The 22,076-nt window shown below is 40.5% G+C and overlaps 1 protein-coding gene across 2 annotated transcripts in view; it reads right to left on the reverse strand.

Annotated features, from left to right (window-relative positions):
• Positions 1-14,821: 14,821 nt before the first annotated feature.
• The window catches only part of LOC111874695 (activating signal cointegrator 1 complex subunit 2), a 27,419-nt gene continuing 20,164 nt past the window's right edge, over positions 14,822-22,076 (reverse strand). For both annotated transcript variants that reach the window (XM_023870410.2, XM_023870409.2), the window contains exons 12-15: positions 20,845-20,957; positions 18,841-19,020; positions 17,047-17,282; positions 14,822-15,150 (exon numbers count right to left, since the gene is read on the reverse strand). In XM_023870410.2, the coding sequence (XP_023726178.1) occupies positions 15,020-15,150; positions 17,047-17,282; positions 18,841-19,020; positions 20,845-20,957 (660 nt within the window). In that variant the 3' untranslated portion in view covers positions 14,822-15,019. The remainder of the gene's footprint in view (positions 15,151-17,046; positions 17,283-18,840; positions 19,021-20,844; positions 20,958-22,076) is intronic.

The following is a 22,076-nucleotide window of genomic DNA, read 5'->3' on the forward strand; positions in this document are numbered from 1 at the left end:
GGCCGTTCTGGAAGTGAACACAACAAGATCGTCTGCATAACAGTATTATTCACAGTATCTGTGGCTAATTTAACGACGATTTCAGTACATCATACTGTATAACGTCGAATGGTAGAGTGACTCGTTTCTTTTTTTCTCGTTGTTATTTAACGACGCTGTCAGTAACGAGACTATGTATCATTGGTGGCAAAGGTAAACGGTGAAGTTGTTCCTGTATTTCACTAATTAAGTACTTACGCCATGAAGACGTACGAGGGAGTGAATGTACTCGTATAAATCCACGTTTCCTTGACCTCCACATTAGTTGGAGGTGAGGGGTCAGTTTCACGTCCCGGCCATTTTACCCTCAGTACCCATTGTATAGGAGGCTGGGTGTGACCCAGAACAGGTCTGGACGACGTGGAGAAGAGGAAATTTTTGACCTTACCGGGACTCGAACTCCGAACCTTCGCTCGTCCAGACCGTAACCAGTCGCTATACAGACTGCGCTATGCCGGTTCCTGTATCGTTGATGGTAGGATGATCAATGGTTACGAAACAGTTGGTGGAATAGACATTGACAGGGGAAAGCTAAGGACTCGAAGAAAATCTGACTCAGTATCATTTTGTCCGTAAGCGAACTATACCGACCGAGCGACCGCCGCTTGTCGGCGAAGTTAGTGCCAACTTTAGCGGATAGAGGGTGTCGCGTGGTCAGAGCAACCAATCCACACGACCGGAGCCGTTATTTCCTTGAAATAGCTCCTCAAATATCCTCACGTGACTGAGTAGACCCCGTTTCAGACCCACTGCTTCTCAGCAAATCTGGTAGCGCCGGGAATCGGAACCCGGACCTCTGGGTGTGCAGCCAGGAACTCTGAACACTAGACCACAGAGGCGGTAGTACATATATATAAAATATACGTACTTCTGATATATTTGTTCTCTAGTACATGATGAAATACAAGGAATATTATGTGATTTTCAGTTTCTAAATGCTTTCATTCGTGTCTCTGTGGCAGGAATCATAGTTTTCAGTACTGGCACAAAATCTCGCCAGAAAATGAAAAATACCAATAAAAGAATAAATACATTTATAGGCCTATCTGCGATACATAAACCTCAAAACCACACACATTTTATAACTTGTATGGGAGACTTTTCAAAATGTATGTTCACCATTGGAATAGACAAATATGTATTTCAACCTTTGATCAATTAAGTAGACATTTTAATGTGAAATGACGCACTACTATATATTTTTTTTGCTAGTGGGGTGGGACTAAGTCCCTTGTACTGCGGCCACTTCTGGCCTGTTATACCAGCCCCAGATGATAGGTGAGGGTGATTTTTGAGCAATTGGTGGAATGAAGATTGGCAGGGAAAACCGAAGTACTCGGAGATAAACTGACCCAGCGTCACTTTGTCCACCACAAATCCCACTTGACCAGACACGGTATCGAACTCGGGCCGCCGCGGTGGGAAGCCAGCGACTAACCGCTTGAGCTATGTCGCGGCCCACGCACTACGTAAAATAAAAATAAATTTATTATGTTCGGCTGATTTTTCAATCCGGATGAGAACATGTGAAGGAGAGGGGATACTGTAAGGATTTCTCCTGAAATACTTGGTACAATCCGTGACTCAGCATTGTGGCAGATGAAGCTTGGGAAATGTGGGGGCCTGTGAGTGTACTGTCACTACCGACTGGATTATGTTCTTTGCGGAGTGACAAATCTGAGTTTCGGACACTATTTCTGCCTTGTGACTTCGTCAAGAACGACAAAACTGAGTTCACTCGTTCAGGGCTGTTAGTAGGAATAGTATGGACAGTTTTCTTCCTCCCTTTCATGGGTCTAAATTTGGCTTCTAAGATTTTCTAGAATACCAGTTTCAGTTTATGCATTCCTGCATGTGAAACTATTGTCGTGAAAGGAGGCAAATTAAGGTCATAATCTTCTATTACAGTGAGAATTACAGATCCACCCCTCTCGCAAGACACAAGAGAAGTTTAGGCTTTTCAACTTTCGATATTTCAGATCTAGTGCCACAACACCAGAAGTTCGAGCTTTCTTGACAAATTATATAACACAATAATGTAATCTCATGCCAGTAATGTATTTTATCCCAACTGCACTGTCATAAATATGACGTTATGTTTTTATTCCAGTCTTCCGTCCCATGACCTTAGATGGCAGCAGAGCGTAACAATGCTGCCGCTAAACAAACGCGAATCATGCTGCATTTATTGATCCAATTAAACAAAAAATCTGTTACATCCGTGACTCGTGAATTGTTGAGTAATTTAAGAAATATTATTTTCTTTTTTTATATAACCTTGTACAAATTTATTCACCTAAAAACTCTTCCTATCTTTCACGACTTCTTAAGGTCGCGCCATGTCTGCTAGCTGCAGTGTTGCAGGAAGTGGCTTTGTTCAAAGCAGTAATTTTAATAGGGAAATACTGTGTGAATTCTTCGTTTCCACGCTTTCCGAAACAAGATTACTGTATTAATTTAAAAGTGTAGTATGTCATTAACCCCAGATAAATCCGCTAAAATATACTGATATTCATGAAACATAATATGTAAATAGATCATATTACCGACTCCATAACCTACATCAGAATCAACATGGCCGCAGTATGAACGCTTATAAATGAGAGCAATTTGATGATAATATCTCGCTCTTCTATGAGGATGGAGACTGGAAAACCTGATTAGTTTATTTAAAGATGCTTTCTCAACTGCACAGACTCAATGGGGAAATGACACTGAACGACAGAAATTCCAAGGACGGAAATGATCGTTTTCTGCGTTATACTCAGCCTGAAAGGGGAGAGGGTGATTTCAGCCACGATGGATGGCCTCAGTGCCTGGAATCAAATCTAGTATTTTCTCGAAAAAAAAAAGCAGAGTGCCAACAGTTAAAAAATTGTGATGCCTCAATAATAGGCCCGCGGCCTAGCCGTTAAGATCATGGTCGTGATAATGATGATGAAATAGGCTTGCATGCTCACTGCAGTACAGCCTTAACGTTTCACCAACTTTACGATTCGCTGCGGAGGTCATAATGATTTATACAACTGGCTCGTCTTGGCCTTCACCCAGTGCCCCAGTGAACAACCACTGCTTTCCCAGGCACACAACGGGATGGCTCAAAATATTACCTGGATCAAAAATCTCTAAATGGGGCCCATTGCCTTCTCGAATTTGAGCTTTCTAATGAAAAGAATGGAGAACACGGTATACGTAAGGGGCTTAACGTAGACCATCGCCTTGAAGACTTCTGTCTTCTTGGATATAACGCGGTGTAGTCCGTTGAAAATCAACAGACATTTCGGAGGCATATTTCGCTCCCATCTTCAGTTTCGAAGAATAACCAACGCTAGAAACCAGCTCTGCGGCGAACCAAATTCATGCTGGTTTCTTGTTTGTCTCATTTTTTGTGTCCAGAAATATTCCTCTGAAACGTCGGTTGACTTTCACCAGATTAGACGGCGTTATATCCCAGAAAACAGAATTCTTCGTAGCCACCGCTGTGAGAACATGAAATCCAAATTTGCCTTGTTTTTATAAAATCCTACTGGGCGTGTGGCTTATGAAGAAAAATGCAAAAAAATTTAATGACAATCCCACCTTTCCGTAATACTTTCCGTTAACATAAACGCGGCTCTGACGGCAGAATCGTGCTAATTTAACCATAACATGAGTGTCTAGTGCGGAGGAAATATTGCCAACCTAATTCAGATAAGTGAGCAATTGCAGTATATCATTTATCATCTCTGGCTGTAACTCTGCTGTATTCAGAATGAAAGAACATGTCTCTTAACTTAATTTTGTGTAAGATTGAAAAATATAATAATCCTGCAGCGACGCCGAGGAATTTATATTTATCATTCGGCTTGATGATAACGTGACTTGTATACCCATTGCTAGGCAACGGGTCGGTTAAACATTCCCGCAACACACACGCACGCAACATTAGGACGTCTATTGATAAGCAAAGGAGCTGTAAACATGCTCTTTAAAAATATGAGACCGTGTTTTCCGTGGGGTCCGCCCAGGGGCTATATAACGAGGATCTCATACAGCTAGAATCAGAATTGGGTCGAGTTCTGGAGATGGCAGTAGAAGGTGATTGAGAAGAATTGGCAAGAAAGCAATCAGACTATGTCAAGAAGATTTCATGTGTGATTTGATATTACAGTGAGATTGTGATAAATCAGTTGTCAGGAGACAACTAGTGAAGATTGAGAATCCTAGTGAAACGGTGAACTCAATCGTGTGCAGATCGGGAATAACGCTGTATTGTCTGTAGTTCCAAGCTGTGTGAAATGGTGTTATTAAATCCAATCATCCAATCCAAATCCCATCTTATAAGTCAAACCTACACTTGGCAAAAATAACTGATAATTCGTTGCAAGCACCTGCCTACGTATGACCCACATAGGCTTATATGGTTGTATATTAATCCGGTATGGTTCACTCATCGCACAGTGGATATTTTAAACACTGGACGACACGAAAATATTATAATATTTTACAGCTATCAATAACGGACGAAGCGTACAAAGGGAAAATTTTGCAATAATATAATCATCTAAATAACATTATAATTAGTATGTCTTAATAGTTCCCGATGGCTCTGTGTACAGCTGGAATCATTTAAAAACAGCAGACAAAAGTAAGCTTTTCCCAGAACTTCTTGTTTATATATAAGGACGTTAATCAATCACATTTAACATTTTTCTCATGATTATACATCTACAAACCACCTAATTAACTAAAAATATAGCTCCCTGGTAAAAGACTCCGACAATTCCAAACTACTGAAACCAAATTGGAGTACAGAGACCGATTCTGAGACAGCTCAATACAATTTACATTCTCATGATCACTTTCTATGAGAAAAATTTGATTACTATTTTCCCACCCAGGAAACAAAATAATTTATGAATATACTCACTGTGTAACACCTACCTGTAAGTGACGTGTCCTGGCGCCATTAATAAGCGCTAAAATGAAAGGGAAACGAGTTTAGTGACGGTTGTTCACAGGAATGAATCGAATTTTAGTTACATTTAGAACCGGATCAGGTATTATAAGGGCTTCCCTTTGTTCTAATTTTCTCAGATAACTCAACACGCCCTGAACAATGAACTATCACCCGTAGCTGATTTTGGCGTCATGTTCCATCACGTGGGGGGGGGGAGGCTTGCAATGAGGGCCATCTGACCTCAATCTTCTGCTTGATAATGGCTGTAGCGGAACTGGGCCACTTAGAATTCGATTGCGTGAGATGTATGGAAGAAAAACTAACACAAACTGTGTACCACGGAAAAACGTAACTAAAGCTGCAATCTACCCTTTATTCTTTAACATCAAAACATCGTCTTTCTTTCTGTATTTATTCTGAGTTTAAGCAAGGCTATAAACGCGTAGTCGGTTGATGCACTATGCTACAAACCGGAAGGTCGCGGGTTCGAGTCCGATGAGGTGGATTCTTTTTAAATTTACCTAATCTTTCCAGTCGCACTATGGCCCTGGGGTAGACTGAGCCTCTAACAGAAATAAGTATCAGAAAACTTTCTCGGGGGTATAGGGCGGCCGGCGCGTATAGCTGACAACCTTACCGCCATCTGTGAGCCGATTGCCTGAAAAATGCGGGAGCCTCGACATCTCCTAACCCTATGGGCCTTCACGGTCTGTTAGAGGGATAGCTTTACTTTTACTTTTATAAGTGGAATATTTTGGACGAAGAAATTCGGTCAAGAACGTTTATTTTGTAGTGTTAACTTGGCGTTTACAATGCTGGATAAATAAACAATGCCTTAATTAGACGAGCAATTTTCTGTCGGCTTATCCGGAAGTCAGAAGAAGGAAGATATCAATCACTTTAAACCGCGGTATCTGTCATTCTTCAGCGGTTCCATTCCCAAGAGGATGTAGAATCCCTTATTTAATTGGTAGTTGCGATTCTGTTAAAGGCCACGTAAAACAAGTACGTGTACATGTAGGACCAACAGATTTTCTCGACAGACTCCATATTTCTAACTGGGGGGGGGGGGATGTTTCGGGGCGGATATTGCTTAACGTTGTTCTTGGTAAGTACGAACATTTCTTGGTTACTTAAGCTTGAAAGTGAAATAAGACTGTAGTATCATAAAGAAGGCATTTCCAAGTCAACGAGGACGAGACGGACAAGGAATGTAGCACGCATGGGGAAAAAGAGGAATGTGTACATGATTTTGGTAGAAAAGCCAGAAGGAAAGAGACCACTAGGAAAACCTAGATGTCGGTGAGAGAATAGTGGTAAAATAGATATTAGAGAAACAGGATTTTGTGGTCTGGACTGGATTTATCTGGCTCAGGATAGTGGCCAGTGGAGAACACGTGTGAACACGAAAATAAAACTTCAGTTTCGATAAAATATTGGGGAATTCTTGAGTAGCTGAGCGACTGATGACTTCTCAAGAAGGACTAAGCTCCATGGAGTTAGTTAGTTAAAGAAGGCCTTTAAATTTTCAGCCTGAATATGAGATAAATAATCATTTTACATTTAACAAATCCTATTTATTATATATACTGTAATCTAATATTTATAAATTATTTTGAAGAGAACTTAATGTGGGCACTGGATATTTAAAGTTATCAAGGAAGTATATTTTTCGAATCTTAATAGGTTTCCATTATTTGTTTCAGCAGTTCCAGGAGAATTTTTGGTCACTACCTCGAAACGTTACTATATCGCTTGGTACAGACAGATCATTGCCTTCGTCAACAAGCCCAAACCGGCTCCTGTCCATAGGGTACCAAGGTGCCTTCTAGGGGAGCAAACAGCTGACACTCATCTCCAGCTAGTATGGAATTTAGAAAAAACTAGAGCCTACTTCCATCCTCCATACGTCTTCATGGAATGGTGCTAACTAACTAACTTCATGCAGCTGAGCCCTTCTTGAGAAACCGCCAGTTCTGTAGCTACTCAAGAATCTCACAACATTTTATGGAACCCGATAGTTCATTACCGTGTTCACTAGAGCCCTCCACTAGTCCATATCTGAAGCAAATCAATTCAGTACACACCACCCAATCCTATCTCTTTAAGATCCAATTTAGTATTATTCACTCATCTACGTCTTCCTAGTGGTCTCTTTCCTTCTGGCTTTCCCACCAATATCCAATATGCATTCCTCTTCTCCCCTGTGCCCTGCGCATCTCGTGCTCCTTAACTTCATCATTCTAATTACATTTGGCGAAGAGCACACGTTATAAAGATCTTCATTATGCAGTTCAAGGAATGATGCTAAATTAATTAATTAATTTTAAGAAAAGTAATATGCAGCTAGACACTCATAACCTCATTATTGGTTCATTTAACGAACTTTCAGTAAATATCGTACAACTCAAATGAAATTTAACCAGTTTAAATTAAAGGTAAACTAAACTAGATGACGACAAGTGCGGCTGAGATTCTGACAGCGGTGACTATGAAGAGTACTACAGTCTGGAATGTGACGCCGTGTAGTCTGATAGGTTACAGATATTTCGGAGGAATTTACTGCCTCCATCCTCAGAGTCGAAGAATTATTAAATAATCAACGAGCACTCAGCTTCTGCTTGCTTCTTTCTCGTTGCTTACTTAGCACCACTTCGACCATGAAGATGAAGGAATTACTTTCGTCCAAGACGACAGCGAATTTATACCGGACTACACTGCGTCATATCCCTGAAGATAGTAATTTTCAATGGGAGGCCACTTTCTTTTGTACGTGTAAGTTCTTAGTCTATCTGCTTGGTTAAGCTCATGTAAAGAGTAGTCATTTTGAACACATTCACTTCGTACCTCCAAGGGAACATAACGCATCTTCCTTCAACATTCGGTAGGTCAGTGATGTGTAGGAAATTAACAAAAAACTATAAATTCGTCTAGTGGTCACGCGGTAGCGTAGTTGGTTGAGGCACTATGCTACAAGTCGAAAGGTCGCAGGTTCAAATCCCGATGAGGTCATTGGGATTTTTCAATTGAACTAATCATTACAGCCGCACTGTGGCCCTGGGGTCGACTCAGCCTCTAACAGAAATGAGTACCAGGAATATTCTTGGAATGTTCTTGGGGGTTCTTGGGCGGCCGGCGCGTAAGGCTGACAACCTTGCCGCCATCTATGAGCCGATTATCTAGAAAATGTGGGAACCTCAACATCTCACAACCCTATAGGCCTCCACGGCCTGTTACAGGGATACCTTTACTTACTTACTTACTATAAATTCGTCTACACTCTACGGGAAAGACGCTGAGTTACTGAATGTTAAAGTAGGCGGAAAATGTATCTTCCCCTTGCTTCTGGGATCTTATTTTTGTCGTTGACGTGAACAGAGTATCAACAACACTTTTGCCTCACTTCTGGTTGTCACTGCGCCATGGTACACAGAATGCTCTCAGCGGGAGAAAGTGTGAACTATACGGACCGGATTATTCATATTCTGACGGTGAGAAAACAGCACCCGGGTTTAACCCAGTCCCATATGTCTCTTAAGAGGATTCTGGGGCAGTAACAGTTTCGTCTCGATTAGGTACAGCTTTAGGCTGACGAAGCTGACATGGAAAAGCTTCCTTCACCATAAAATGGAAGCCTGAACAAGGGAGTACGTGTGAGGCTATTCGTCCAAACATTAACTTCACAGCCAACATTCACTGTTCCTATTTAACTAGTACCAATAAGAATGGAAAGAAAATCCATGTAGACATTGTGTTGGCTAACATGAATTGTACGAAACATATAGGCCTTTCATGACCTAAAGAAGAATTTTACCTTATCAAGTTAAATAAATTTACCCTAAAGGAATATGCATTAGAAAAGCTGAAACGCCGCGAAAGATCTGGGGCTCGACACCAAGACAGACAGACTGACTGACCGTCAATCGCAATATGACTTTAACTTAAGGAGCCAGTATTGGGCAGAACAGAAGTCAGTCAGTCAGTCGAAGCAGCCGCGGGAGGAAGAAGAACTGAACGCGTGATTAGAAGATTTTATGTGTGATAATCAGTGATAGTTTTTGATAACTGAGAAGGCATTGCGTATTGGGAGTGTGTAATTCAGTGACACTTGTATAGCTCCCGTGTTATACTGTAAATAAGTGAAGACTACTGAAGATAGAGTGAATAGATTAATGTGTAGGGTTTGTAAATTGTGTAACCCCGCAACAGTGTTATGATTAATTGTAGTTACGGCCTGTAGGTTGTTAATAAAACCAATTAACAATCCGAACGGCGTCCACAGTAGCCCAAACACTTTACAATAATCCATACAGTTTAACAGCACCGTTAATGCCCTAAAAACAATATATCTTAACTTCAGTAAAAGTTTGAAAAGTCCCTTAAAACAGGTCACGACCGATTCCTTACATGTCCCTTCCAATTCATTATTCATAATCAATAAGGGTTCTATCTTAAGGGATATAACGTCGTGTAGTCCGTTAACAGTCAACCGACGTTTCGGCGGAATCATATTGCCTCTGTTCTCAAGGTCGAAGAATACGCCAAGCAAGAAACCGGCATGAAAGTAGGTGGCAGGCAGAGCTCTGCTTATTCTTCGATCCTGAGGATGGAGGCGATATGTTTCTCTGAAACGTCAATTGACTTTCAGCGGACAACACGGTGTTATATTCCAGAAGATAGAATTCTTCATAAACACTACTGTGAAACCTCAAATCTTACATTCATAATCACATTATTATTCTTCACTGTTTAATATTTTTCAGTTGATAGTGCATCGTTAAAATAAACATGAAAGATGAAGACAAATCCAGCTTGTTATAGTGCAGATGTTCATAAGCCAATTTCAAGATAAACATTTTGCCCGGCATCAAAGTAGAAGCGATCTGTTACCTGGCTGTAGCGTGTCTGCAGGCCATGGCGTCTAGGTGGTGTGTGAGGCCGAATTACTGTAGTACTGACTGGCAGACGCGCCGCGGTAGGCGGTATATCCGGGGAATCAGGCGCTGTCCGATAATCTTATGCAAGATGCGACAGATTCCTCAATATGCGCCCCACTCTAGGTTAACTCTTCCATTACTGTTTCCCCTCTCCCCACGTGAGCAAATTAATAGGCTCTACAATTACCAGCTCGCAGGCCAGTTAATTATAAATCTATCTGTGTGTCTATCTGTCTATCTACCTATCTATGTATCTATCTACCTATCTACTTCCTGTTGCTCCCACTTGAAGCACAGGACATCCGTGAAAAGTTTCGTTTCACTTCAGTGTCTTAATCTTAGACAGTCAGCAGGACTCCTTGGACGAGGGATCAGCCCGACGCAAGGCTGCTACCTACACAGGACATGAACATAGAATAAACATAGAAAGATATCCATGCCTTGAGAGGGATTCGAAACCACGATCGCAGTGTTCGTGCGGGCGAAAACACTTCATGCCTTAGGCCGCGCGGTCACCGTGATCCGCTGATCGTAAATACTTCTATAGTATTGGCAGAAGGCTTTGTGCGTCAGTACGAAACGCAGGTATTCTCATTTGTCTTGTGAATTATCTGGTAACGGAACCGGAGGACTCAACATTGTTATTACCAAACACAAGATCCTAAGCGATCTCCACGCACTAGCACCCTAATATCCATCTTAATGTTACTATGCCTTCTGAATGTCCCATTCTAAGAGAACTTCCTACGGTAAATCCTGTATGAAGCTGAACCTCGTACTGCACGCAATTAAATATAAACGGTAGGGAGATTCAAGTAAGCATCGAATGCCAGAAGTGGAAAACCTAGCTTACGCTGAGCGGACGACTGTAGAAAAGGATTAGTGAAATTCTGAACCCCTCTTTACACGACTATCATCAGTTACAAGAAAGCATTCATTGCTTCACTGGAAGCTGATTTGATAACTCTTCCACTCTCGCAACCCACAGCGCCCAGACCGGCTCCGGAAGCCACCCAGCTTACTATCCAATGGGTGCCAGGGGCTATTTCCCCGGGGGTAAAGCTGACCACTCACCTCTATCTACTGCCGAGGTCAAGAATGGTGGGGCTATAATTCCAATTCTCCGTCTTCATGGCGTGAAATGTATTTCAATAAGAACAAGAACTTTAACTTTACCTTCTACTGTTCAAACTTTAATCTTTTGCGAAAGATCGAGGCATCACATGAACCAAGCTCATGAGAATTTCCTCCATTGGCGATAAATAAGAGGCCAGCATTTTATCATCATTTACGCGGCCTGCGTTAACGTTCATTTTATAGGCTTCGTGCATGAGGCATTGCTTTAAGAATACGATTAGCTCCAAGAGCCCCTGGGACTTTAAACTCTATTACAGCGCAATAATAGCTAATTATCAGAATTTCACTTGTGTGCATTGCTGTACATTTGCTGTAGCCGGAATTTCCGAAATGACACAATTTTCCATAAAAAGGAAAGCGACAAAGAAGTTTCCGCTCTCTCTATAATAGATATGTAAGCCAGGCTACAGACTTATCTACATAAAACTGATTCCTCGCATGATCCTTCCTATGAAGGAGTTGGAACTTTTCACAGCACAAAATGTTTTTATGTGCTTGTATATTATACTTCATTCCACCCTGTTCCGAGAGAAATTTAAACGTTAAAGACGATTTGATTAACCTGGTCCTTTTCATATCTTACCTTGATCCCTCCCACCCTTTGTAAGTGTCAGCTTCGATGTTCCCCTCTCATATCTGTTAGCAATTTCTAAGCAATTTAACCAAGACCAATCCTTTAAATGCTATCGGCAGAATCGTTGAACAAAAAGGAAGATGATCTCCACCCTATCCTTATGATAAGCATTCAAGAAAATTTTATAAACCAAAATCGAAGGTTTACGCATTCACAATCCAAAACGTCCCCTTTACTCTGGGGTACAAATCTCCTGTAATCAAATCAACTTAACGAACAACTCCTTTCAGTGTAAGATCTGAAGCTTTCACTGAGGTTGAAGTTAATAAAATCTTCTCGGGCTATGAGTCGTGTCAATTAGTTAAAAATTATCGGCGTTTCAGGGACCATCCCTGTGCCCCCATCGTCAGGCTATCCTGACATATCTGATAGCCCGAGAAAATCTTATTAATTGCCCCAAAGTTGTCTACCGATGGCAAAGCTTTGTTGTTTCTCAAGTCAGGTTATCAGAACCATCAAATACGTCACAGAAAATTGGGTTGTCACTTCTGAATTTCAGGACAGATGTTTTTCATATGCAGCATATGGAGCAACGAAATTTTGCGCGCACACACACACAAAATACAGTACCTAAGGACCTCCAATTTATATTATTTTTCACTAAATTAACTATCATAACAAGAGTATTGCTAAGCTTACAGGCACGTCTGCAAATCACTAAGAGCTAATTGTTACAGAAATATTATGTTGTTCTGTGATCAACTGATCCACTGCAGAGAAAGAACTTAAAATTTTATTCAACGAACTTATAAACATTCCACTGTAACATAAAAGATATCAAGTATATATAATATTTGGATTTTATGATTACTCACTGAAACTTGAAGTACTTGGAAATCCAGAAATTCCCCAATTATGATCAAAGTCGACCAGAGTCTGGACACAGCACTCAGTCTCCTGAGACCCCGATTAAAAAACCAGAGTTGTTGCAACCCTGGTCCTCACAAGGCTCACAAGATATTTCCAGGACAAAGCAAGACGATGAAATAGGAGATAATCCCGAGTGTGAAAGTTGATTGTTATCATAGATGCTGATGTTTAGATCAGAAGAGCATTAAACACAGCCAAGCTACTGTCAGTTGGTTGTTACTATCATAAAGGTGGTAAAACCGATCACGATATTACACATCTGCATTCGACTGTTTCGTGACAAATTATTACACTGCTAATGTGTGACTGGCCTCAAGACATTGTATTCATGAAGCCATAACTCAGTTAATAAGGAACATCCTTCTTCCACACTTTGCAGAATGTTTTTATGATGATCAGCATGGCTTAAACACGCAGTTTCAGGATAAGCACTGCAGCCTTGTCTGCAGAAGGCCGATTCTCACACTGCCAATGAAATATTTATATTTGTGCAAGGTTAGTGTGAGTCCTCTTGGTATGCTGGCCATTACTAGGCCTATAGTACCAGTCCCGAATGATAAATGAGTGAGGAACAACTAATGGAATGAGTAATGGTAGTGCAGACTTTGAGTACTCAGCAGAAACCAGCCACAGTGCCACTTTGTCAGCCACAAATCCCACATGGGATCGAGCCCGGGCCTTGGTGGTGGGAAGCCAGTGACTAACCGCACGATCTAAGGCTCTGCCCTGAACGTATGTCTAATTTTCTGAAGCATACTCTCATTGGGTAATTGCATTCATCATATGAGTTTCAGTTGCACTGTTTTACAACTCAGCAGGTCTAAATTTCTAAAGACAAAAATATTCACTCTTACGGCGTCCATGATGCTGTCGCTTATTCTAAACTGAAATTCAGGTCAATGTCTGAGAGGTTATGCTCGTAGTGGACCATGCACAATTTCATTTACAGACTTGGGCCATAGTGAAGAACTCTGCAACAGATTAAAACCACCGTCAGCCACTATGTGTAATATGGAACCGGAGGCTAAGACTCCGGATTGATGGCAAGGTTAAAACCTAGCATCAGTGGGTGAAAAATGTTGTAACTCTGGGGATTTGATCTACCTCAAAATCTTTCAACTTGGTCAAAAACGTGACCCACTGTCAGGGAAGTTACATATTTCTGTAAAAAAAAAAACGCAAAATGTTGTACCAAAGAGCTGGGATAGCTCAATCGGTACAGCAATGGGCTGGATGACGGGTCTGATTCCTGGTAGGGTTAAGATTTTTCTCCCTTCATAGCATTCAGGCCAACTCTGGGGCCCACCCAGCATCCTATGCAATGGGTACTGGCACTGTTTCCCCTGGGGTAAAGCTGACCAATCACCTCAATCTAGTACTGAAGTCAAGGTTCCCCATATGTCTTCACGTTGCATTTCTGAATTAAGCACTTGGTTGTGCCATGGTGTACATCAATATGATGCTATTAATGAATACACCTACACACCATTCCAAATGGGCTAAAAATTGGTTATGTGAAAACAATAAACATGATCATACACCTTTTATAAAAAGAACAAGCAACCTCAGTAGTAGGTGCCACCTCAGTTGTGACCAGTTCTAATTCAGAGTGTGTGTGTCTGTTGAGGGGGAGATATATATAAGAAATATGTTTAAAGTTTCTGAAGAAATCTGAATGGATCTGGTCTGGCATGCCATCTGCATATAGACACAAAATTACCCCCATATATCAGGATGAGGATCCAAAACTGTTGGAATTACTCTGCATGTATGCCTGCCTACTGATAAAGATGGCAGTGTGTTGATTTCTTAATTCATGCCACTTTGAATCAATTTCATTTTACTGTCACAGATATATTAAATATACTGACGCTGATCATTCTGAGCCCTTATTTATTTGGATGATTATTGATGAACCTGAAATTTATTTCTAATTAATTCTCCGTAATTTTAAATTTCAAAAGTCTTATGTTTCGATATTACTGGAAATGTATTGTGATCTTTAATATCGTATNACCGTTCCGACTGCGCCGATACAAGTAAAGGCGAGAGGAAAAGAGCGGTGTTAATACCTCCACTCCCACATACGTGTTCATGGCATGGGGCTTCATTAATTCGGTATATGGATAATTAGGAACACAGCTCATCGGATCCACTTCTAAAATGTACTGTGAGATGGATATTTCCTAGAAGATATATAAGGTTTAGGGCAAGGAAGACTAAATTAAAGATCTGAATAGCAGTCTATATAATAAAATAACTATATGAAGAAATAAATATTGTATACTAATGTTCTTATTTTTCATATGGCAAGATAAGTGTATATACATCACAAGAAATCCTTAGTGTAGAAACATTACACATCCAACTCCCTCATCTTCACAGCTGCTCCATTTAGAGCTGTATTATGGAAATACAACATAAGATTATGAAACAGGAATTAGCATAAGAATCAGCAGGCCATTACATCCTCTGCTGCCTCTTTCTTTGTGATAACACTCGTCTGTTATGATTTCCATGACTGGCCTTATGCACATTTTTGTGCTCTCTGTTAATAAGAACTTCCTTCTGTTGCCCCTGACCTTTGGGGCCTCCTGCAACAAACATTACACACACAGCTCGATAAGAGAAGCATTCATGAAATTTAGTCTGTATAAAACAAAATAATAAATATACAGAACCACCTATCTGCATAAATTGTTTAGTGGTTACTGTATTGCTTGTTCCAAAGTATTAAACTGCTGGAATTTTGAAGCCAATATTTTCAAAATGCAAAATTTTCAAACTTTTGATAAGAAAAATTAAGCGTCAACATATATTCTTCATCACATCCCCTTTCAACAGAAATTTCTGTAGATGATTTAATATTAAGTCAGTAAAACATTCCACACTATTCAAGCCTAATCAAAATAAAAAAATACATTTTCCCAAACATAAACAGTGCACTAGTTTTCTCTCCCAATCTGCACTAAGTCAGAGAACAGTTACCTTAAGATATTCAGTTACATGAGTAGCCAGTTAACAATGATAACATATTGTAATATTCACAGAATAACAATTTAAAGATATAGAAAAATTTCAAATTAGGAATGTTTCTAAATTCTAAGTGCATTTCTCAAGTGTGATATCTTTCATTCCAGCCAGGCTTTGACATCCAACTGTTCCATACACATATCTTAAAGATTTTGTTCTCTTCTTGGTTAATTTAATAAACCTGTATCAGCTACATAGGTTACGAAAAGTGGCCTCCATAGTCTAGGGGTAACGTTCCCACCTCATGACTCAAGGTAAGCGGGTTCAAACCCGGCGGAGGTTGTGGAATTTTTAAGGGCGGAAAAATTCAGGGAACAAGTCCTCCGGGAGGGACTTTAAGCCGTGGGTCCCGTGTTGAAGATTTATGGCACGTAAAAGATCCTCATGTCTCTAGGAGACCCCTGAGCAAAATTAGGCAACAATTTCCCACCCAAGTAGTTTCCAATGCCTCTGGTAGATTGGGGAAATATCAGGTACCGACGGCCGACCTCGTTGGCTGAACGGGGCTGATAGCATGCACCAGTACCGGTAGGCTATGGCGACAGTAGAAATTNCATTTGCCTGGACAGACACACATCAGGTAGTAATCTCTCCAGGTGAAGACACGAATGAACCAAGGGCCTACTGAATATGAAGCAGGAATTCTAACTATGACTTTGCAATGTCTGATTATGCACTACAGAACGACCTAGCATAAACCAGCCCAAAGAATGAAAGCATCCCCTGCAACTTTTCATGCTTAGGATATAGGTTGTCACTTGCCAGAGTCGTCAGTTTCCTTGTGCTGGTTAAGAGGTGTCAAAATTGCAATATATGTACCTAAACAACTTTTACTGTAGAGTGTTACCAGCCATACTGAACATATTGCAACAGAGGGCCATATTTTAAACTGGTCAGACAAAAATGTACAACCTCAATTTCAAAAAAAAAATTCACCCCAAGATGCTGGTGTGAAAGTTACTCTCTGAATGCAACAGTTTAAGCAAGACGAGGCTGCAGGTCATACACCCACTGACATGCTTCAAAAGGCTCTATCATAGTGCCTAACTTCTATAGCACCAAATTCCCCCACCTTTCACATGCCACAAATCTCACACTGTCAAGACTTTCTTCATCTTGTCACTGTCATTTTATGTAATTTTAGGGTGTAAAAATGAATTATAGAAATAAAAGAGTACTTACTTACTTACTTACTCATGAAGCTGAGCCCTCCTGGAGAAGCCGCCAATTCTGCAGCTACTCAAGAATTGCCCAGCATTCTATGGAACCCGAAGGTTCATTTCCGTGTTCACAAGAGCCATCCACTGGTCCCTATCCTGAGCCAGATCAATCCAATCCATCCCATCCTATCTTTCTAAGTACTTAGGCCTGCTTTATATTTTATTCTACGTTATACACGGAATTACGGCAGCACCCAAGGGTATAATCTGCTTTAAAAATATTCAACATTCACACACCAGCAACATCTCTATCCTTAGGACCAGAACCTCTCCAGACCCTGCCACGAGATTGCATCTTCTGCTGTCGGCGTTGCTCAGCTTTAGCTCTCTGCTCCTCTGGATTTGGTACGAACTCATCCCGTGGTGGCCCTGCTTTCTCCTCTCTCTCTCCCTGTTCCTCTCCCTCACTCTCTCCTTCACTGGAGTCCTCCTCATCTTTGCTACACAGCACACGTGGCACGACAAATGGTCTCCTGTGAAGTGAATAATTTAATATGTACTACCTCCATCATCATAAATACATTCCCCCTGTATCAGCACAGAGGACAAACAAATACTTTTTCAATATCAAATTGCATACTGCAGAGTGAAAATGGATTGTATGAAGCAGGACTAAGGGAATGTACGGTGGTTTACTGGACTCTACATTATCCACTTACTGACAAATCAAACACTACAGGCTATGCCAGGCTGTTTCATTTAAAATAGTATTAGAAATCAACATAAAAAGTAAGAACTACTAAAAATCAAGTATTCTAGATATCTGTGCCAACTCTTCACATACATATGAATTAAATGAAATATAAAATGAGTCTCAAAGTAGGCTTAGTGGCCACACGCCATCAAAGAATGTGGAACGCAACTTCCTTATCAGGCTGATTAATTTACTGGCAGGGAAATGTTGTTAACTATACAGGTAAACCCGAACTTTCTTTTCTTTGAAATGTGTTTATAAGTTGAATGTTTGTAAGTGTGGAGTTCTGTGTTCATTAAATGAACTGGGAGTAGCAATTTATTAGTCCATGCAATGTTTGTAAATATTAATTTTTTTGTTTCTTGAAAGTTCATTAAATAGAGATTTGTCTGTATTGTCTGTACATTCCTGGTACTCATTTCTGTTAGAGGCTGAGTTGACCCCAGGGCCATAGTGCGGCTGGATGGATTAGGTCAATTGAAAAAAAAATCCAGCGACCTCATTGGGACTTGAACTTGCAACCTTCCGGCTTGTAGCATAGTGCCTCAACCAACTTCACTACTGCATATTCTTGGAATATTCTTGGGGGGTAAAGGGTGGCCAGTGCATAAGGCTGACAACCTTGCTGCCATCTATGAGCCGATTGTGTAGAAAATGTGAGAACCTCAACATCTCACAACCCTATGGGCCTCCACAGCCTGTTACAGGGATACCTTTACTTTAGTTTTCAACTTTATATATAGTCAGGTTTCATGTAAGTCACATGTGACCAATAAAAATAGATATAAATATTTTGGAATTGTAATGGGGAAACCTGGTGAATAGCAGCCATTTGGAAGACCACAGCAAAGATCGTGGGATAATATTAAACTGAATCTTTCAGAAATAGGCCACGAGGATATATATACTGAACTGCCACATAAGGATGCTCAATTGTAGGCTCTGATCTTAGCAATACTGAACTTCCAGCTTCTTTATATGCCTGCCACAATAAAATCCACATTTAGTATTTATCTGGGGCCAGTGGATTGGAACATAAAATTCAGGGAAGCTTTAAACAGGTGTGACAGAAGGGATGGCATTACTGAAATGAAATGATAAATGAGGGAAATACGAAGATCAACAAACACTGAATGGGGTTTGCACTGTAGTTACAACATAAAATATCTGATGGCTTAATACATTTTACAAAATAAAAGTAATATAACTAGAAGAAGACAATGGCACAGACTGATATGATGCCTGAACAGATAACAGAATTATAAGACTTCATCATTCTCAGATAAGAGCAAGTAATAACAATGGTTGCATGTCTGTTTTACTTCTTTAATTCTTACCTCTCCAGATCACCTTCGTCTCCAACCGATACATCCAAGTGATCATACGTGTCATCATATTCATCATCATACATGCTCCCTTCAGTGTCAATTACGCCAAATTTGGCGTACATGTCACGGAACTCTGCTCGATGAGATTTATCATCTATTAACTCAATCAAGTTCTTATGTTTTCCTTTCCTATAGAACATAAAAATATAACATATTATGCAGACTGGATCTTAGCATCATGAAATGGAAAGATCAATTATAATTGTCTTCATAAACCAATTGCTAACCTCTCATGCTTTCTGAAAAGCACATATTATGCTGGGATCAACATTTTTAATAACCTGCCATCTGATCTCAAAGGTCTTATGAATGAAAAGGCACGATTTAAAATAGCACTGAAACGATACTTAAATACACATTCATTCCACTCTGCTGATGAATGCCTACTGTCTAGAAAATAACTTGTGTATCTTTAAATAGCCTTGTGTGTAGTCACTGTGTATTTTGGTTTCTCTTGTGTGAGAACTCCATTGGGTCTGTACATATGTTTTGTATTTATATGACATATTCCCGAAACATGTTGTGTCGAGGAAGGGAAGAATAAAAGAACTACAATTAAATTGTTGCACTTAAGACGGAGTTTGTCTCATATATATTGTTTAATTTGAAGCCTCACATAAAGGAGATGTTTAATCTTCACTCCATATAATGCATGCATGGGAAGAAACTAACATGTGAATGTGTATGTATATGAGTCAGGATAGCAACCGGCAACAGGCTGGATGACTGAGGGGTTGGAGTCCAAGTCCCAGTGGGGGCAGGAATTTTCACTTCTCCGTTTCATCCAGACTGGCTCTGGGGCCCACCCAGCCTCCTATCTAACGGGTACAGGGGTTTCCTTCTCTGGGGGTGAAAGCTGACCACTCACCTCAAACAAGTGCTGAGGTCAAGAAAACACGGGTCTATACATCCACTCCTCCATACGCCTTCATGGTGCAGTGCTTAATTAGTTAAACTCAGGGACAACTTCACCATTTTTATGTGTATACATAGGGCAGTCAAAAAGTTCCCGGAATTCCCCTGCAGGCGGAGAACGATGGATAAGATAGTGCACACATTGTTGTGGTGGGAAGCTCAGCATGTTTGCTCGCAGACACAACAGGTCTGGAGACAGGTTTCAGTGTGCAGTGTCGTTACTGTTCCGTTTGAATTAGACGTGAGTGTTGGTCATTCGGCGGAATGTCACAGTTCGAAAAGCGTGCGAACATAAAGTTCATGTGCAAATTGGGAATCTGCTTCAGAGACACTATTGGCCCTGCAGCAAGTTTACAGTGATACTGCACTAAAGAAATCCGCAGTTTACAACTGGTTTTCCCAGTTTAAGAATGGACAGGAGAGGTTAGAGGATGACCAGTGCAGCGGGAGACCTTCAACATCCAGAATCGAAGAAATTACTGGAAAAGTGTGACAACTGATTTGATGTGATTGTAGAATGACCATCATGGAGTTGGATCAAGAAGTTGGTACTGTTACTGACCATTTCTACATGCAAGTTTTGCAGAGGTTGCGTGATGCAGTTCGGAGGAAGCGGTGCGACAAGTGGCAGGGACAGCGGTTTCTGCATCACAATAATGCACCGAGCCACACATTGCTTATTGTGCAGCAATTCCTCGCTGAGAAAAACATTCCTGTCATCGCTCAACCACCGCACTCTCCAGATCTTGCTCCGAGTGACTTCTGGCTGTTCCCTACTCTGAATATCGGTCTCAAGGGGATACGTTCCTCAACCATGGAGGACATCAAACACGACGGCTGAGATCCGAAAGATTCCAAAAGAAGCCTTCCACCACTGCTTCCAACAATGGCAGGATCGATGGAGTAAGTGTGTGTGCACACAAGGGTCCTACTGTGAAGGTGATTAGCTAAGTGTTGCCATATGCCTATCATTAGAGTGTTATACCACCATTCCGGGAACTTTTTGACTGCCTCTTGTAATATGACATGCAAAGTCACCTCTTTCCTTTGTGAATTCTAGATGTATCCACTTGATCTTGGGTCATGATGTCAAACTCATCATTATCAAATATATTGAGTCGCTGGGAAGCATTAGCTGTCTCATCTGCTACCTGTGCAGCAATATATACATCATGGTTATTAATGACATATTTTTAATAGCATTTTCAGGTACAAACTTAGTTATAAGACGACATAAAATAATACACAGAAGTTCTTCTGGGATATGGTTAGATGGTTAGATAGTTTTTTATATGGTTAACAATTATTTTGAAGAACCTGCTGTCTCCATTCTGAACCTTTAAACCTCCATCTATTTCAATATTACTCATAATGCATTACTTCATGACTGAAAAACATGGCACATTAAGATTTTAAAAAGTTACCATCTATGAAATCCATAATTTGTATACAATACTGATTAAAGGAGAAATTCATGCAAGAAACAGTAATTATGTGAAATATGTTTAGAGTTTCATTCTGTAATGATTTGGGGCACACTACGAGACAGCGGGACCTGACACCGTGCAGTCTGGCAGACAGGCACCAAAGTTTCACAGGAATATTCAGTGGCAGAGTGATAACAGCATTTAGAAGGAATCATTCTCCTATCCCAGAGTTGGAAGTAGCAGGGTCATCCAAGAATCACATCTCACAAGATCATAATTTGGGGCACCTTAGTTACAAGATCAGACTTCTCCTTAACTGCAAGTCACCAAAAGAGATAAGACTAATTTCTCGTTCATAATCATTCTATCATTTGACACTACATAACCTCTGCAAATGAAGAAATGTTATTAAATAACTCAAGAATTATTCAATCAAGCACCCAACACACACACTTCATAGTACCAATTCAACTGGCTAGTATTATCTGATGTTCTGTGCTTAGTTACATAAATACAATATTCTGCACGAAACAGGTGCAAAAACAACCCCTCCCACACTCCCCATTAGCCTATTCCTGGCTGTACCTGACTTGCTATTAAATACATTTATAATTATCCTCCACATCTAGAGATCACCTTCAACAGTATATGAGAATTTGATCAGAAAAATTACTGTTTTATTCGTAGGTTACTTACTGATGCTATTTTAACTATATAGATTATGAAAGGTAAGGTAAATGTATCCCTGTAACAGGCCGTGGAGGCCCACGGTTGTGAGATGTCGAGGATCCCACATTTTCTAGACAATCAGCTCACAGATAATGGTGAGGTTGTACGCCTTAT

Source organism: Cryptotermes secundus, unplaced genomic scaffold (genome assembly GCF_002891405.2).
Source record: "Cryptotermes secundus unplaced genomic scaffold, Csec_1.0 scaffold285, whole genome shotgun sequence".
NCBI classification, from domain to species: domain Eukaryota; kingdom Metazoa; phylum Arthropoda; class Insecta; order Blattodea; family Kalotermitidae; genus Cryptotermes; species Cryptotermes secundus.